The following is a 19,735-nucleotide window of genomic DNA, read 5'->3' on the forward strand; positions in this document are numbered from 1 at the left end:
TCCACAATCCATCAATGCTACTGTCTGGCATCCGGATTTATTGTGGAATCTGAAGAGCATCCCTCCTTTCCTTTACTCCCATATCCTCTGATCTTACCTGACTGACCGCTTTTTCGAGTCATGTAGAGAACATTCGTCTCTATCCACTGTCCTGTTAAGGCTGGAGTCCCATAGGACCATATCTTTGGTCTTATCCTGTATTCCACGTACACCGCTGATTAGGGAGGAAAATCTACTATGACTTTAGATATAACAACGAGTGAAAGAATCACACCCAGTTCCTATCCTTGTCGAAAATCATTTTCCTCACGTTTCACGAAGCCGGGCAATTAAGGAAATTTTGAGACTCGAGCCCCGAGAGCGTGTCGAATTTTAGACAAATTTCAGTCTCGCTTGGTTCATTTATTTACCCCGAGAACCCGAAATCCATCGGTAAATGGAAAAAATAACTGAAACAATCTGTAATCTGCATTAACGAACTTGCTGTTTGTCTTGTTATGATGCAATTCTGATATTTTAATCTTGTTTTAAAGAAAAACCTTCCACTGCTTCTACAAGGCAGAAAAGCGCAGGTATTTGTCAAAGCTGTGTTTCAAGCTGAATAAAGCATACTTTTGGCAGATGCTTTTCTACTCGCTATGTATTTTCTTCACATTAGTTTCCTTTATGTTCCACCTAGTCGTACACACAATAACATTGAAGTTTGAAGCAAGAAGACATCTGTCAATTATGTCGAACATTCTTTGGTAGATCAAAAAACTCTACTTGAAACCACAGAGGAGACACGTAGAGAGGTGAGATTGAATTGTTTTTATTATCAACAAATATTTAAATAGTCAATAATAAATTCTTACTTACTTTAACTTTTTTTTAAACCCATATTAGTCGTCGTAGGAAAGAAATTGGTTCTAATAATAGGTTCAGGATGAAGGATGTAGTTTGATTGTCAGGTTGGTTTAGTGATATATGGCTAATAACAACTTAGGTCTTCTGATTTTGTGATATTATCAAAAGTACGATTCAATAATTTGAAAATCGATTTGCTGGAAGTGACCAGTCATGTTTCTACAGCTATCCAGTAAAGTCAGCGTTTTAGAAAAGCTCGGTAACATTTTAGGGCTATATGTCTTCGACGCGAGTATGTCTTACGACATCACCCTTTCCATATGGGCCATTTTCATGACGTTGCTATTGATCCTTTCGTCCTTCACGGTCGCCTTCGTGTTTCTCATGTTCTCCGACGACGAGTGGACCAGTTTCAGGATAAACCAGATACTCTACTGGGTGCAGGTCTTAAGCCAGACGAGCTGCATAACGATCCACGTGTACAAGTTGCTTGTAAACAAAAACGCATACGATCACTTTAAAAAATACACAGACAGAAGCGCCAAGAACAAATACAGGGATGTGCTTTCCTTTGTCGGCATCTTTTCGATACTAGGGTTGTTCGTCTACTGCCACACGACGCATCTTGGCAGTTTCTACCTTACCCAAGTTTCCTGGTTTATGTTTTTATATCGAGATTTCTTGATTTACATTATTCTCATGCAGTTCTGCGTCTGGTTAACGGACGTGTCGAACTCGTTAGAAGAGTGTACGAAAAGTCTTAGTAGGAAGAGGTTTCTGATGTTGACCCACAGCGAACTTCTGTCGATATGCTCTAGGCTCAATGACATATTCGAGTGGCAATTGTTTTTAATATGCTTTCTTGTTCTGAACAACGTCATCTCTTATATGTACTACGCCGTCCTAGACATAACTAGTGGAAAGTTCGATCAAAAAGGCGCACTGAACATCCTCTATTCGACCTTCTTCATGTACGAATTGTTCTGCTTAACATCGTGTTGTAATAAAACCCAAAACTATGTAAGACAAACAATTAAAACTGGGAAAATCCGAGCTGATAATTTTTTTTTCAGGCAGACTCTTTCAACGTTGAACTTTTCAAATTAATGAGGAGAAATAAACAGCTACGAAATAACGTAAATATTCAATTATCTTTTTTTTTTTTGCAAAGAAGCACAGACAAAATAGTTTGCCCCATATTTCAGGAAAAGCTTCAGCTTTACGTTACAATGAAGCAGACGGTCAATTTCACAGCCTGTGGATTCTTCAATTTGGGCTACCCGCTTGTCACTTCCGTGAGTTGTACAGTATTTCATTCACAGACGGCTGATTTTCGCAATGACTATTTTTTTTAAAGATAATTGCAGCAGCTACGACTTATTTGGTCATCCTTGTGCAGTTCAGCCTTCCATCGAAGCCAGCTTAAAAAATACGTTTTGCTGTAAATATGTCAACGTAGCTCATTCACACAGTTAATAAGTAAAGCTTTTCTGGAAAATAAAATAGAATAAAATATAACATCCACACGAATTACACCAGGAATAAACACTTCCTGTTGACAGAGGGAGGCGTCCGGATACGCAGGCCGGCGGCAACCAAAAAAAAAGGGGGGTAATTACAGGCAAAAGGTGTAATATAGACTCGGAATGATAACTTCGACCATTTGTAGAATTTGAGATAAAGCAACCTGTAAACATATTTGAATTTTTTGCTATAAAGTTTTGGAGTCTCTTTCATTATTTTCTTTGTCATTTAATTTAAAGAAAAGGTATTTAAGTTTTTGATTTATAAAGAGTTATTTATTTAATTTATCCTATTTTTTTTTTGAGAGAGTTAGTTGGGTGTACAAAACGACCCTGGGTTGGTGGACCGTTTTTAATTAATATTATTAGTAGCCATTTTTAGACTACCATGAAATTATTCATTTCGGACATACGAGGGTGCACCTTAGTTCACTGTTCTAAAACAATTATGAGATTAGACCCAGCTGGATGTCGTAAGTATGTGTACATGGGCTTGAGGTTATGTTATATATATATATTTTTTTTTTTTAATTTGACCCTACACATGTTAGTACATATTACAATGTGATCTTTTTTTGCACTAACACTAAAGCCATTGCTGCATTCGGAGACCTATGCAATGAGACACCAGCCACTCAGTGTGTGATTAAGCGGATTTGGAAGATTCAAGGCCATTGTTGATTAAGTGGAAGTGGCGGGTTCTCAAGATGTGTAGAGAGGGCTCGAGCAGTAGGGTTAGAATGCTTGGAGAGGTTGGTGTGAAACTTTTGGAATCGGGAGCAGATCATTTTGTTGGGTGGCCATCGACCTACGCTGTGCGGATGGCCTTCGTTATCACCTCCGTTCTCGCAGGATACGAAGGAACAGACCACCGAAGCGTATAGCGACTTAGCGAGGACGCTGAGACTACGCGTACGAATAAGTACGGGGTGTGGATGGGGAACGGTGAAGTGCAACAAATAATCTATCCGTTTCCGCGACCTCTTGCCTACTCGTGGCGCCACTGTTCGGGTCCCTTCGGACGCTGAACAAAAAGAGGATCGCAACTGTTCATTTAGTGAAGTAGCAAATATTGACTGGGGCGTCTGGGCTTTGGGGGTGGAGTGAGTCTACCTGAGAGGGTCGGCCTACGAAGCCCCCGAGCACGGCCGTTGCCCGACCAGCAGTAGCAAATACCATCTGGGACGGGTAAACATCCTGGAAGGAGTGGTACGGCCTGTGAATCTCCGTGGACACCCGTTATCCATAGGGCTGACCACTCTCCTCCTGAATTCACCCATGTGGAGAAGGGTATCTGAGAATAAACAGCTTTAATCCGGGGTGTGGGCCGGGCGATCACACAACCTCGGATACGTCCCTCGATCTGCGACGACCTTAAAAGGTTCACCTGCGTAGCACCCTGGCGTAGCCGTTGCCCGACCAAACGTAACAAATACCATTTGGGGCGGGATGATCTCTGGAGTAGTAGTGGGCACCCGAAAGGGTTGCCTGCGAAATCCTGGGGAGAGCCTGAACCACTCTCCCCTGAAAACTCCAATGCGGGCGATGGTCGGCCTTTGGGGAGTAGCAGGCACCCGAGAGGGCGAGTCTGTGAAGTGCTGAGGATTCCGGTCGCCCACCAGAGCGCACCAATGTGGAGAATGGATACCTGAGAATGAACAGACCCAATCCGACCTGTGAGCCACGAGGCCACAGTCTCGGATTCGCCCCTCTCGAGATGACTGGTCGGGACGGAGCCGATTCGTTGGGCTCTTGAACAGCCATCTCATCTCATCCACCATGGGAGTCCTAGCCCGCCCACTTAATGTGGATCTACGGCGACAATGGGTGGTACAGTGTGAACAAGCGGACGGCGGATGAGTAACAATAGCCAATTTTATCTTGAATGTTTTGTAACTGATAATATCGACTTACCTCGCCATGAGGATGAGTTTGTGGGCATAGAACGGCACTTCCTCTCTGCCGACTAGTAGCACGATGTCCGCTGATTCTTTGTCCTCCAGTAGTCTGTGCAGATCGTCGAGAAGCTGTGGCACTCCTGCCAGAGTCTTGTCTGCGGAAAAGTATACACGTCTCGGTGTCCCCATCTGATGGCAAACATTAATAATTATATTTAAAATTGTATGTATTATTTTTCCAGTTGGCAATTTTAATCATTAAACTTTCATTAAAAAATGCATTGCCTTCAAAGGAAAAGATAATTTCTTAAATTGCATGTTTTACAAGTTCAAAAAATTCTCATTTTATGTAATTTTTTGTTTTACTTTTTAAATGTGTCTTGGTAAACTCCTTGAAAACCCCTTCTTAGACTAAATTACACTTTGCGACATAATTTTGTGGACATCAACTCATCCTTCCTTGAGAAGAAGAGTTTCCTTCTGCTGCCTTCAGTTGAACTGTTATAATGATAACAGGTAATATCTGCTGCAGTAGAAACAATAACAGAAACTAAGCCCTAAAATTAGGTAGAACACAGATAGAACTGAACAGAAGTTGGAATTGGTAGACTGCAAGAAAAACCTGTTCAACTCTGTAGAGTCAGGTACAATTTTGTAGCAGTGCAGGTGACAGAAGATAGAAAAATAACTGGTAGAAAGTAAGAAAAATGGAAATTGTTGCAGTGGAAGCGAAAAATTTGGTGAAAAATAACTCTCAAATCTGTGGTTGTAAAAGCGTTACTGGACTACAAACTCTAAAATTTCGTGGCCATCTTAAGACATCTGGCTGTAGCAGTTGTGTAAACATAATACAAACCCTAAAATATGGTGTAACACAAGAAAACAACTCTTAAAACTTGTGGTAGTAGAAGCAATAAATTATAAAATTGAATAGATCAGAAGACAAATGTACAGATTTGTAGCAGATATAGCGTCAACAGACTACTAACGGTAAAAATGGTGGACCAAATGACAAAAACCCTAAACAATCCACAGCAATTGGGAGTACATATATATGTAGAGAGGGAGTATAGATATGTCAAAATTATAAACAAAACTAATGTCGAAAAAGAAGTAGTTTTTACGCCCATGTGATGAAAGAAAAATGTAATTACAAGCAAGTGAATAACCAAGATGAGCATCTTTCTATTTCAAAATCTGCACCTTTGAAACTACTGCTTCCTAGGAGACAATCAATATTTGGAGCAACTCACTGATTGAATCGAAGTGATTAAACTTTCCTCCCGTTGGTTAAACATTTCGACAAAAAATCTCATAGATAAACCAAACAAACTTACGATCATGTATTCGCTAAGTTATGTAAAGAACTTGTGAATTTACGCATGCGTTTCGATTTATTTTTGAAAATTGAAGAGATTACTGCGATTTTCTTTTTGATTTTGGTGGTGCTCAACGAAACTTTAGATTTGACCGAGGAAGATTGCCAGTTCTCCCTCAGTAACGATGCATTGACAATTAATTAGAAAATTAATTTAACTTTAATTTTTATACCTCACATTTATCGGCGTGAATAATCAGATATATCGTTTATTACATGTAATTAAACCTTGATCCTGATAATTAAATAGAAAGGTATCGACTGAATTTTTCTTCTTCTATGATTCAATTTTCCTAAGGATATTCTCGAATAGGACGTCTTAAGAAAACCCTTAAGTGTCTTCTGCAACGCCAACACACTTCGCCCCCCGGGTTAAATGCTTAGGGGCGATTTTGGGAAAGTAAACGTAGACTAATGCCTTTCTATTTGTACTCCTTTTCCAACGGTAAAATTGCGCTGGGATTCCTTTTGTCGGAAAATTGTGCTCTTGACGTGGCTTTTACCCCTCGGAGATTTTCTATCTGGATGCATTCAAGGATCCAACCTTCTACCTTTTTTTAACTCCTGAAGCATTCGCCTGAATCTGAAAGTTTTATAATAATTTAGTTTAAGCATTATACAAATTTTACCACTGGACAATTTTTTTCAGATACATTTTCATTCTTTATAAGTACACGTTTCTCTCGGGTAGAAATGTGTGTTTTTTAGTGGCAGTTTGTTCAATAATTTGTTGAAGTCGTTAGGAGCGGTCAAGAATCAGGTATTTTAGAAAACTTTAGTAAAATACTTCATTCTTGTCGCTTCTCACGATTTCAACAAATTGTTTATTAATGCTATAATATCATAAATTGACGGTTGCTATACAGAATTCATGTAACCGTAACTGCTTTAAATATATACCCAGAAATAAAGAAATTAATTGCTTTGAGAAATTCAATAAAACACCTATTAATTTTGGATATTTGTTTGTTTTGTAAAGATTCAGAACCACCTATTTTAAAACGTACCGTCCTGTGTTACAACGTTTAAAAGTTTCCCGTATTTTCTTTAACCTAATTTTAGGGTTTATTGTCTTAAGTCGTTTCCATTGTCACCAAATTGCAAAACCTTTTATTTTTGCCGGGAAATTTTAAATTTATTATCTTGTGACGCCTCCATTTCTACAGATAATGAAACGTCTCATAAAATTTAAAAGCTAGTTGTATTATGTTTAACTTAGTTTTAGCGTTATTGTCTTTTGTTTTCTCCTCCGATTTCTAATAATTTTGTATTTGTTGCAAGGAAATTGTACATTTATTGTCCTACAACACCTCCACTATTACAGATTTTACAACGTTTCGACTTCTGTTCCAGCAAATTGAAATGTTTTACTGATTTTAGCGTTTATATATTTTATTATTATATTTGTATCTCCTCCACAGTTTGAATTTATAAAAATTTTGTCTTGCTTGCCAGGAAATAGTAAATTTGTATTCTTCTTGAATTTTCGCCTACCACAACGAAGGCAGCTACAAAGACTAGCAAACCTATGTATCACAGGAGCAATGAGAACAACTTCTACAAATGTATTAGAAACTTTGCTAAACCTACCTCCACTGGAAATATTCATACAAGGGGAGGCTATAAATAGTTGACTTAGGCTACAGAAGCAATTAAATTGGAAAGGAACTAAACAATTCGGACATACAACCATATTCGACAAAATCATACACCCATTATTAGAAATGGGGACTGATCATATGATCCCAAAAACAATCTTCACAACTTCCTATAAAGTCTCAACGGACTATAAAGGAGAGGAAGAACACAAAAGAGCATCAGATACAATGATATGGTACACAGATGGCTCCAAAACAAACTAAGGAACCGGATCAGGCGTTTTCTGTACAAGCCCAAAACATGAACAATCAAACTCATCAGGAAGTACACTTCGGTCTTTCAAGCAGAAATGCATGCCATCAATGCTTGTACTCTGGAAAATCTTAAAAGAGGTTACACTGACAAAAAAATCGTCATAAGATCAGATAGCCACGCAGCCATTAAAGCATTAGCATGTAAAGAATCAAACCAAAATTAGTCAGTGAATGCATCCAAAATCTCCAAAACCTGGGGAAACACAACAACCTGATGATATCTTATGTGCCAGGACACAGGGGAATTTTAGGTAACGAGAAAGCAGACAGCCTGACCAGAGGAGAATCTGCAAGAACATGCATAGGCCCCGAACCTATTCATGGAATAACAAAAACAAATATAGAATCCTCTATCCCAGAATGGATCGAAGCAAAACACAAGGAAATGTGGATAAACTGTAGCTAGACATAGTAAACTTATGACGATACAACCTTCACCGAGTCTGGCAAAAGCACTGCTGCAATTGGAGAGGGACAAACTCAGAGGAGTGGTAGGACTACTAACCGGTCACTGGCATCTGAGTAAACATCTACACAACATGGGTATATACAGCGATGATCCCATTTGCAGATTATGTAATGAGGAGGAGGAAACAGCCTCACATATCATCTTCGAATGCTCGATGGAGGTTTAACCTAACGTACGGAAAAAACTTAGGGAATCAAATTGCGGCAGCGACTGTCAATGACCTGATACTTCGAAGAAGAAGGATTGAGTCTATTGCACTGAACTAAGGAACAAGGAAGGTACAATAAGCCAGAAGGCTGCAGTGCCTGGGAGTGCAAACCCCGCTTCCTAGTATCCTTTTCTACCTTATGATACCATACGATACCACAACCAACGTAACGTTCATATTCTGTGTCACCAATGTTAAAGGTTTTTGTACTTTCTTTAACTTTATTTTAATTGCCTTGCTCCTCCTCCACTGTTTACTTTGTGTGTCACAAAAGTTTGTAGTTTATTGTCTCCTAACTGATCTAAATTGTTGTCTTGTTAGTCTTTGGTAGCCTACCAGCAACCATATCAAAGATTAATTGTCTGGAGGTACTACCGACTTTTATTGTTTTCTTGTGATTTCTGATCTTATAGTCCCACTTTCATAACAAAATTTCAAGATTTTCATGTAAGGTATGAATGATTTATGATTTTTGCCTTACAAACACAATCAAGGTCACTAAATTTTGAATTAGTTGTTTTGTGACAAAATTGTTTCAAACAATACTAAATTTTACTGTCGCTTAAGTCTCTACGGCCACAAATTGAACCGTTTATCGTCTTGTGATCCACCTGTAATTTCACCAACTTTTTTTTTAAATAATTGTTTGTTGTTGTTTATTTCATGTTGATACGCATTTTTAACGTTTTACGTAAGAAAAAATTATTTTTCAAAAATTAACCGAGATTGATTATCTCTGAAATAACATATCGTATTTTCCTCTAATGTACTTAAACATTTTATGGGAAATTAAGTCATTTTAACAATTACAATGTTATTATTCTTTCCGCACAAATATTATTGATTCGATTGATTGGTTTTACCCTTTCTTAGTTATATCTTACCTTAGAAAATATTCAAATTATTCTCGAAACACTGGACACAAACAAACAGGTGTAACACTAGGTAAACCTCACCTGGTACAACACGCTGAATAAGAGCCACTTTGATATACCTGTTATGCTGCGAAGCGGCGTTGCCGGACTTCTTGTTAGGAAGGGACTTAGCGGAGAGCACTTGATTCTCCTTGAACCCGAAAAACGAGACAATGACTTAAGAGGTAGCGATTAATTAACATTTTTTATTAAATTTATTTTAATTCGTTGAATCTTGAACAATCTTGAATTGGTTTGTTGAATTTTCTAAAAATTCTCCAGTCAGTATTTCTTTTTAATTGAATCTTGAAAATAATTACACCTCGACACTATTGCATTTTAAACCTATTTAGTTTGTAGTGTTTCAGCATCCCTCATTTCATTATATTAAAAGAGAAAGGAAGAGAACAAAAGGATTTCGAAAGGACGAGGGGAAAAATGGAGCGGAATTGTGAAAGGTAAAGAAAGATTAAACAGAATTAAGCCGATGAGCGGAATGAAAGATAAGTTAAGAATACCTTTTAATTAAGTTGTCTTTTAATTAATTCTTCGCAAAAGACTTGAAGAAAAAGTTTTTTCCCTTAATTTTAATGCCGATTACGCGCAGAAGTATGAGTGCAGATTAAGCCAATTTTACCATTTTTTTCTATTATTTGGGCTATCGCTTAATGATAAAATAATTTTATTTCAGTCGGTAGTCATGTGCCTTCATGCTCTCTATTTGTAGAAATTGATTTATTTTTTCTCCATATTCATCATGTAGATGTAGATATTCAGGGGAATCTCGATACTCCAATTGGTCGACCTTTTCAATACAAAGGATACAAATGCAACGAGAGATGCGGTATTGATAATCCCTAAGCGCTGAGCAGAAATCGTAGTTGAGAACTTCAGTTCTTCGTAGTTCATCCCTGTAGTGAGAAATCGTTATGTGTCTGCCAACCTTTCATGTAGAGTGACGATTTCTCTCATGACTGTCTTTTGTTTTCTAATCAAGGGGGTAACAAGCTGTAGTAAATATAAATAAGATGTTAGTCTTTTTTTTCTTTTTTTTAAGGTTTTGGTTGAAATGAAAAAATAGTGTCACGAGGGGATTCGAACCCACGACCTTCGGTTTGATACGCCGCTACTCTACCATTTGAGCTATCGTGACTTCGATCCTCTCGGGTACTAACTTCCCATCTCAACTCCACCTTTTGAATTTTCCCTCCTTTTCATTTGTCGCCGAGAATCCAATCCGATTACACGACATTTGAAAAATGGCAAAAAGCATTTTGCCATAAGCGAGAAAATATAACACGTGCAGTATAGCAATTTTGATGGAATATCATACTATAAGAGTAGCAACATACCATTTGACGGATTTGTGGTCCGTTAACCTTAAATCCTTACCCTTCTCAAGACATTACATTAAACAGTGGCAATAAAAAGTAACTTCAACAGCTATTAAATAAATGAAACCCTAAGGCACTTTGGCAATGACGATAGCGAGTCGGAAATTGATGATATCATAAATTCGAACAAAGAGGAATAACGAAGGGATATATTAGCAAAATAAACAGCGACAAGTGAACACTTAGCTATATTAATAAAGCACCAAAAAACTGTAAGGAAATAACAAAAGCGAGAAAATACAAGTCGAGCAGTTTGGAAGTGTTAATGGAAAATAGAACAAGACCAGTAACATATCAATTGACGGTTGCGTTAACGCTATCATAAATTAATTAAGGTTTTTAGTTGAGATAAAAAAGTCTGTGCACGAGCGGGATTCGAACCGACGACCTTTTTTCTTTTTATCTCAACTAAAAGCCTTAATTACTTGAATTATATTAATTGGTCAAGCGGACCACGAAAACTAGTGAATTTAATGAGTTAAAATGAAGTATACTTCACTAAAGCTCTCCGTGGCCATTTCATTTGCCGCCGAGAATCAAACAGTTTACACGAAATTTGAAAAATGGCAAAAAGGAGGGAAAGTTCAAAAGGTGGGGTTGAGATGGAAAGTTAGTGCCCGAGGGGATAGAAGTCACGATAGCTCAAGTGGTAGAGTAGCGGCGTATCAAGCCGAAGGTCGTGGGTTCGAATCCCGCTCATGACATTGGTTTTTTTATCTCAACTGTTAACGTTAAACCACAATAAATGAACCACCAATAGCTACTTCAATAAATGAAATCTCATGACAGTTCGATAGTGATGACAAGGTGTCTGAAATACTGGCTTTAAAATAAATGAAAGGACAAGACAATTGTCGCATGGGTGGGCAGTGAGTTTGAGATGATTGATGTTACAATTTATAACAAAAATAAATTAGCGGATAGATTATGAATAGAAACACGACAAATGAATTCATAGCTAAAATATGTCCCGAAAATAGCAAACGAAAAATATTGTAAACCAAGCAGTTTAGCTGCTTTATTGGGAAGTATTACAGCAAGTGAATTACATCGCAATTGATGGATTGGTGCTTCATTAAGCAAACGCCAATCTATTAAACGTTAATAATTCTGAAGTTTCCGAACTAGATTAAACATTTTCACCCAAAACTGTCATCGCTACAGTCTGGGGAAGAACAATAAATAACTTTTATAATACAGATGGACATGCACTCGAATTAATTAAATTAATTTATTTATTCAGTCAGCTCTCGATCTAGCCTCATAAAATCCGATCGTTTTCTTAATTCTTAGTCAACAGCTCGTCTGACCGATGATAGGCACGTTTTAGACTCTTCCCCGGGCATCTTCTTGTTTTCGTGTCATCGAAAACTAAACTCATTTAATTTTAAAATAAATATCAATGTTTTTCCATGAAGAGTGGACAGTGAGTCTGAGAAGGATAAAGTGAAAAGTTGAGACAAAAGGAAATCATAAATTGGATCGGTTAGAAAACAAAGAATCTAGGTGAATATGTTGGCGTATCAAACAAAATAAACAAAAGAGCCGGCAAGCAACGTTCACATTTAGAATAAGTACCTGTCGAACAGCGCCCACATACTGAAAGATATGTGTATCCCTCCTTCTAACCAAATCCGCTACCTTGGGTACGACTTGGACAGCAGACTTACGTTGAACACAATTAAAACAAAAATGACCAGAACTGAACCGAAGATACAGACAACTCAAACGCCTGCTTGAACCCAAATGTATAATGAGTACACACAATACACTAACTATGTGCAAGACACTAATTAGATCGATTTGGACTTTCGGTGTTGAGGGGGTACGAATGGGTAGGTACTATGCGTCTCTAATAGCCTCTAATACCCAAATCCGACTTTCCACTTCACGAAACTTACGCGGGTGAACCCTAAAAGCAGACAGACTGGCCAGAGGAGGATCTGCAAGACCATACATAGGCCCCGAACCTATTCTTGGGATAACAAAAACAAATATAGAATCCTCCATCGCAGAATGGATCCAAACAAAACAAAAGGAGAAGTGGATAAACTGTAGCGGTGCTAGACATACAAAACTTATGATGAAGCAACCCTCACCAAGACTGGCAAAAGTACTGCTGCAATTGGAGAGGGCCAAACTCAGAGGAGTGGTAGGACTACTAACCGGTCACTGGCATCTGAGTAAACATCTACACAACATGGGTATATACAGCGATGATCCCATTTGCAGATTATGTAATGAGGAGGAGGAAACAGCCTCACATATCATCTTCGAATGCTCAATGGAGATCTAACCTAACGTACGGAAAAAACTTAGGGAATCAAATTGCAGCAGCGACAGTCAATGCCCTGACACTTCTAAGAAGAAGGATTGAGTCTACTGCACTGAACTAAGGTACAAAAAGCCAGAAGGCTGCAGTGCCTGGGGAGTGCAAACCCCGCTTCCTAGTATCGTTTTTCACCATACCATACCATTCGGTGTTGAGCTGTGGGGCTTGGTTCAGCTAAGCCATCCAGCATACGAACAATCCAGTTCTTTTAATGAAAAGTCCTCCATCGCAAACTCAACTTCCCTTCCAACCAAACCATCTAGAAAGACTTAGACATCCCATTGAAGAAGGACATGATCCAAAAACGATTCCACAACTCCACTCCATGCTATCCTTCTACACCATCCACTTGCTCAACCTCTCTTTACAACGTCTCACCCTAATAATCCTCCATGACACTGAAAAAGACAGTGGAGTGATCCTCAACCAACAATCCTAAACGCTGAGTGTTCAGGCAATGCCCGGCTCCTCTCCCCTATCCCCCTGGTCTGACAGGTTCCTGCCAATTCTTTTGTTGATCACTACCAACAGAGTGTTAAATGCATAAATTTTTGTCAGTTGAACAGTAAAATAAATAAAAAATATACAAAAATAAATAATTCTTTACCCAACGTATTTCAGTAAAGCTACAAACCTACAAGATGATTAGATTCTCAGCAGACGAAATTTTAATTTAATGGACGCTTCTCATTTTATTGAGGGTTTTCTGTACTATTAGGACTAGAAGGCGTATAGTTAATAGAAGAAAGTTCAGGAGGTAAACAGCTATATGTGGTATGGAGGTTGTAACGACCAGTGAGTCCGTTTGTGTGGCCACGGGTGAATTTTGGTGTTAACTCCCGAACGATAGCCTCGGGTCTGATAAGAGGGAAGTTAGATTTGATTTTCCTTTCCGCACCTAATATTAACGACGCCCCCGGGACCTCAGCCGACGGCCCGAAATTGAGTTAGGCCTCAGTTCGGGGGGCAAGATGTTTGCAAGATGATTCGCATAATTTGGCGCCTTTTTTTTTGTGATTTTTTTTTTTTTTTGACCCGCCGCTTCCGTAGAGGTTCGCCCAATCTGATTTGCCTGGATTATTCCTAAAACGAGATGGTAAAGTGGAAATAGGACAAGAAACTCACTGATGAGAGTTTCTTCAAAGGGACGGCCCGGCGGGGGGAGGGCGGTTCGTTAACGTCCCACTGGCAAGGGACGCCCCGCTTAACAGTAAAGACAACTCTCGTTTGTTTGTCTTTATGAAAACGTTTTATTTTACAGTATTTCTACTTGTGATTATACTTTAAAAAAACCTAATCAGGCGTAAGGACACCTTGATCTTTTGAAATGCTATCTAAAATTTACCATTAGTCCCAAAATTTTCATGATTACAGTAACCAATATTACATTGGTTCTTATCAAAAAATGATTATAGATGTATATGAAAATCGGTCTAATAATCAAGAGTATTGATGTCGTACTCCTTTTAGAAAGATATGCTGAGCTGGAGCGCCTTGGAAAAACGGTAGTAGTTGTCTGGGTACCCGGACACGTCGGGCTGGAGGGCAACGAACGTGCAGACGAGGCAGCGAAAGCTGGTACGTCTCGCCCTCCAGACCGAGCTACCGAGATCCGGCCCGGTGACGCTGTGCAAGCAGTAAAGAACGCTGTGAGAAAGCGTTGGCAGCGTCAGTGGGCCGGGTCGTCCGAGAAGCTCCTGCGAGTTAAGGGTACGACTGAACGATGGCCCCATGAGAATCTGAAACGAAATGAAAGGATCGTGTTAACTCGGTTGAGGATTGGCCATACCCGTTTGACGGTATCATCTGCTTCTGGGTCAAAACCCGCGTAGGTGTCCCGCTTGTAGAGAAAGGTTGCTCAGTGTGTCTCATCTTGTCGATGAGTGCCGTGCCTTGGCCCCCTACAGGGAGCGAGTAGGCATGAACCCCGACATAAAAACGGTACTCGGGCAAACAAGTCCACATGTTGGTTCCTCTATTCCGCTTTTTAAGAGAAACGGGGGTGTTTCCTCACTTGTAAATAGTGTATAAAACGTGAATATCTGTGTAAATAAGTGTTTCTGTGTTGTGTTTTATTGTGTCGTGTATTTATTTGTAAGTAATTTATTTATTTGTTGTAAGTGGGTGATCTTTTAGACTGTAGGTCCGATGGCGGAATATTGAGTACCCAATCGGCCATAACAGTGCAGTGCGAGGGGGCTGAAATGACTTTACTGTTGGAAGCCCCCTGGAAAAAAAAAGTTACAGACCACGTTTACATAATCGTGCCTATTACTGTTCAAGGACTTCTGTAAGTAAAGTACGAAGTCAAATACATTTACAACCGACATACTTTTATTGTTTTCCAGCATGTCCTCTACTTGGTACCAACGCCTTGCATCCCCTCGCGCATTTCTAGCTATTCCGCAAAGGTGATGTACCTGTAACATGATCGACTCAGAATGTCCTGGCCAGTCTTTTCTACATGGTTCTGTCTGGCAAGCCTTTCTAGATACATTAAGAGGACAGTTAAACATACAAATAAAAATCATTTATCCGAGCATAGGTTTCAATGCGCTTCATGATTGGCGACTCTTCAGTGTGGTAATTTGAATTAAATTCAGACAGACAGATGGTCATACACATACATACACACACACTTATTGAACAAGAAAACATTTTTAACGGCCTCGCGGCTCACCCGGCGTATTAAGCAGCAATCACCCTGGACGTACGTAAGCAGTTAGATTTGTAGATTTCACTACCGTACGAGCAGTAAAGATATGGAAAGTTAGTATTTATGGTCTTCAGCATGATTGTGCAGATCCTAGAATATAGACTATCCTTTATTATTATATTATTAACGAATAAATAGCCATGGTCAATGTCGAGATTCGAACCCAGAACCGCTGCAATATACAAACACGAGTCTGACACCATCACCACCCGGCGGTCCTAAGACTGAACAACTAGGTATAATTAAAGCTAACGAGTGGGTTAATGGCCAGGCCCAGAATAAGAATTGCCACTAATATAGAGTTATAATTGACTCCTTGCTAAAATAAACATGTGATAGACGAAATAAAACCTATTGAAAGGAAGCCTATTTGCACCAACTCATGAGTCAGGACGCATCTGAAAACAACAAAAATATTACTAACCACTTGGCACAATATGCCTGTTGCGTACTCAAGGTTTCTTCTAGCTTTCTACGAGTATGTTTAATCAATATAGCATGGAGGAATGACGAAATATATGATGCAATTGAATGTAAGGTCGACTGATCATGGTGTATTTTTTGGCACAAATTCAAACAAAGACATGAAAGATTCTGAAGTAAAGGTTGAGGTTAAACATTAGCTCGTGTGGTTTCTAACATAGAGCACTTGAAGAGCATTTAAAGCTCGAAATTAAATAAGTCTAACTTTGGATTTTAAAATTAAAATAATTAAAGAAGATGCCGGATAGTTAGTATTGGGAGTAGTCGCAGTTATCGCCTTGCAGTCACCAGTTTTTATCGTTGTTGCAAACAGCTGTCTCTAGTTACATTTAAAACAATTGGAAGGTTAGCATACAATAACATATGTTTTATAGTCGAACTATTTACACGAAAGAACACATGTAAGTGATAATTTATATTTAGTTATGTTAACAAAATCATTATTACATTAAAAGTTTTAGTTTGGTATTACTAGAAGTTGAAACATAGCGAAAATGGGTCAAAACATGAGCCTGGATCCGGCGGCCGATGAAGCTGGTTACAAAGAAGACAAGTTCGCCGACGAACGTGTCAGGAAGAACTTCGTGTCCAAGGTATACGGCATACTTACACTGCAGTTGATCTTCAGTTCCATCCTAATTTTTGGTCTCACGTACGACGAGAATATAAGGGAGTGGATCTTTGACAGGCCGTGGTTATGCATCATTTTTGCTGTGTCGGGAATAGTGGTGTATATGATTCTGGCTTGCTGTGATTCCGTCAGGAGAACCGCCCCATGCAACAGTATCCTTCTAGCAGTGATGACAGCCTGCTATGCTTTGACAGCGGCTACCGCTGCGGCCCAGTATGAGTTGTTCGTCGTTTACCTGGCGTTTTTATCAACTGGGCTGATAACCATAGTGATGACACTTTTTGCAAAGTTTGCCCCGTGCGACATCACCGGTTGCGGACCAGTTTTCTGCATTGTGGGATTGGCTATCCTTGTTTTCGGCATTGTGGCTAGCATTGTGTCGATTTTCATTTTCGCTCCTATACTCCATCTTTTGCTTGCCGGGGTTATGGTCGTATTTTTATCCCTTTACCTCATTTTCATCACGCAGCTGATCATCGGAGGGAAAAGAGAGTCGATTAGCCCAGACGAAGTTATTCTCGCTGTAATAATTCTCTACGTAACGATAATTGAGCTTTTCATGTACTTGCTAGCCATTATACAAGCTTGCTTCGGAGAATAAATCGATGCCGTTCCTGAAGGTCACCTTCTTCTCTGCCGTCCAAATTCCTGACTTCATATTGACATGTCCGTGAAGAAGAAACACAATAGCAGATTTTTTTGTTAAGTTTTAAAATATTGAAAGTGTAAATTCCGTTGAGTCATTGTTCAATACAGATGTTAATGCAATGCCGTTTTATTTATATAATCCAAATCGATATAACAAATTATCCAGTAAGTAAAATAAATTATTTACACACATTTCGTTTTAAAAACACAAAACAAAGAACACAACCAATTTTAGAGATTTTTTCTACAAACACACAAGTGTGATCCTAAAAAACGCTTTATAACAAAACGCCACAAGTATAGAAAAGGGAGATTAGTTGGCAAAATTATATACTGATAAACCTTCATAATTCCATAAAGATTCCTTGTAGGCTTTACAGTGCTAAAATGGTTAGATATTATCCACGAAGAATCGATAAATTCTTATCGCCTTTGGTGTATGCCACACTGAACGCTTTGGAGTGTATCTTTCAAGCCTTGGTTTTTCTCTTCTACGAGTAGGAATCTGAGCCTGCATAGGTCTTCCCGCCAGAGGGCATTTTCCCCGTTTCCTCCTCTTCCTGGCATGTCACTGGATCTATAGTGTCCAGTCAGAACCCCTACTATAATTTTATCCTAACAGGTTTTAGTAATTTTCTTGTTTCTGCAATGGACTTTTAATTTTGAACCTTTTTCGCCTTTCTTTCTCCTTGGATCCATTCCCATTAAATCCGTGGGCAATTTATCGGCCTCCTCGTTGTCCCTCTGTCCAGTATGCCCTGCTACTCAAACAAGGGTGATTTTTATTTCTTTCCTAACCATCGCTTCACAATGCGATTTCAACAGCTCTGAACTTACCAAACCAAAAACGCAGTGCGCTTTAGTGCCAATGGTATTTTTATAGTGCAATACCGTGCCTTTTGATTTCCTTTGCAGTGTTTAGATGCTCCAGGTCCACCTGAAATACATTGCTATGCCCTTAGTTTAATTTCATAGATCCTAATTACTGTCATATATTCCGTCTTAAAGCCATCTTTATATCAGAATTCCTTTCCCTCAGTCTTCTATATCTGGTATTTAATTTGAATTTTTTTTTAAATCTGCATTTTTGGATGGCTTCAGCAAGCATAGGCTATTGACGCCTGTCCCTGCATTTTTCTCTGAATTGTGGCTCTAGCTTCCTCTTGTATTAAGATTTGAAGTAGTTGTAGGTTCAGGAAAACTTCACCGCACTGGTTCTCAGTCTCCCCAGTCGTACACTGGCCCGCTAGCCTCTGAGCAGTACTGACCATCCTGACCGCCCTTAGGTGTATTCATCCATTAAACCACAGATCGGAGCTTTAGTTTCTTTGTGATTTTCTGAAACCAAGAAAATCTTTGGTCTAGATATTTCATTTCCTAAAAGGAGAAGAGAATTATCGCTCCGTTCAGTACAAGTGGCTTATGTCCTCTTCTTGGTATAAGAATCATGATAGTTTTATGGTGGCTTAATGATAATCATTTTCACCAACTTGTTAAATTGAGTGCGTATAACACCCGTTATCTAACCACTGAGAAATGCCCATTATTGCTAGGACTTGTGCATATTCCATGACTTGCCTGATAGCAGTGTGGGTAGTTCATCAACCAAAACAGCAACAATTGCAGTGAGTGAGCGCCACCTCCAGGAACTACAGGTTATTCTCACATTATCGAAGTACCGCTCCATGAAGGATATAATTACTCTCTTCCTCCACCCATTGGCGAAGGGTTGTGAAATCTTATTAGTGCTTTAGTCAGGGACATTGTCCTTTGCACGTCTGTCAACATCACTAAAACATTTCATAGCCATGTGAAACAAATATGCAATGACTAGGTTAGTCAAAAACAAGGTAAAGCATCGTGATGCATTTTTGATTGTTACTTTTGACATTAGTATTTTTAAACTGTTGTTTTATACTTGAGGTTTTATAATAATGAAATATTATCCTGTTTTACTTGGGCAAAACGATTTAAAATAAACTTTACTGAAAGATAACAACAACGTAAGAGAAAAGCGTTGCTAATGAGCGTTATCTTCTGGAAGCCACCCTTTTCACTCCCCATCCACATCGAAAACCCGCTTATTATGATTTTTATTCCTCTTTTTGTCCGAGTTAATTTCTACTACTATCTTGCAAATTGCTTTTGCGGAATTACTAGCTATGCAGGCCGTTGAATTAATTCCTTATTTACTATTCCGCATTAAGGGCCGGTTGTAAATTATCGCTAATGCTCCATAACTCAGGGAGTATTTGCGTTTTGCACCCATTCCGCAAATACGGAGGTTTTGAACCTTACTCTGGATTAGGGGTCGGGACTGCTCCGTACATGTAGGCCTAAAAGAAGCGATCCGACGAAGATTAACAAATGTTTAATTTATAC

At 39.0% G+C, this 19,735-nt stretch overlaps 2 protein-coding genes across 3 annotated transcripts in view; one reads left to right on the plus strand and one right to left on the minus strand.

Moving 5' to 3' along the window:
- LOC106672966 overlaps positions 1–9,246 on the minus strand; it is a 58,230-nt gene extending 48,984 nt beyond the window's left edge. Inside the window, exons 1-2 of one of the 2 annotated variants that reach the window (XM_024227600.1) lie at positions 9,192–9,246; positions 4,284–4,456 (exon numbers count right to left, since the gene is read on the minus strand). In XM_024227600.1, the coding sequence (XP_024083368.1) occupies positions 4,284–4,456 (173 nt within the window). In that variant the 5' untranslated portion in view covers positions 9,192–9,246. Of the gene's footprint in view, positions 1–4,283; positions 4,457–9,119 lie in introns of both variants that reach the window. The other variant, XM_014404833.2, reaches the window with a different exon arrangement.
- A 7,179-nt stretch (positions 9,247–16,425) lies between these two features.
- On the plus strand, positions 16,426–17,473 carry LOC106672974 (protein lifeguard 3-like). Its single transcript, XM_014404842.1, has 2 exons — positions 16,426–16,475; positions 16,536–17,473. The coding sequence occupies exon 2, from the start codon at positions 16,569–16,571 to the stop codon at positions 17,304–17,306; it is 738 nt and encodes a 245-aa protein (XP_014260328.1). The 5' UTR covers positions 16,426–16,475; positions 16,536–16,568; the 3' UTR covers positions 17,307–17,473.
- The last annotated feature ends 2,262 nt before the right edge of the window (positions 17,474–19,735 follow it).

Source organism: Cimex lectularius, unplaced genomic scaffold, assembly GCF_000648675.2.
Source record: "Cimex lectularius strain Harlan isolate CLEC.00 unplaced genomic scaffold, Clec_2.1 scaffold203, whole genome shotgun sequence".
NCBI classification, from domain to species: Eukaryota; Metazoa; Arthropoda; class Insecta; order Hemiptera; family Cimicidae; genus Cimex; species Cimex lectularius.

Excerpts from the sequence above, each read along its gene's own strand:
- LOC106672974 (XM_014404842.1), top strand. The coding sequence starts at position 16,569 with ATGGGTCAAAACATGAGCCTGGATCCGGCGGCCGATGAAGCTGGTTAC.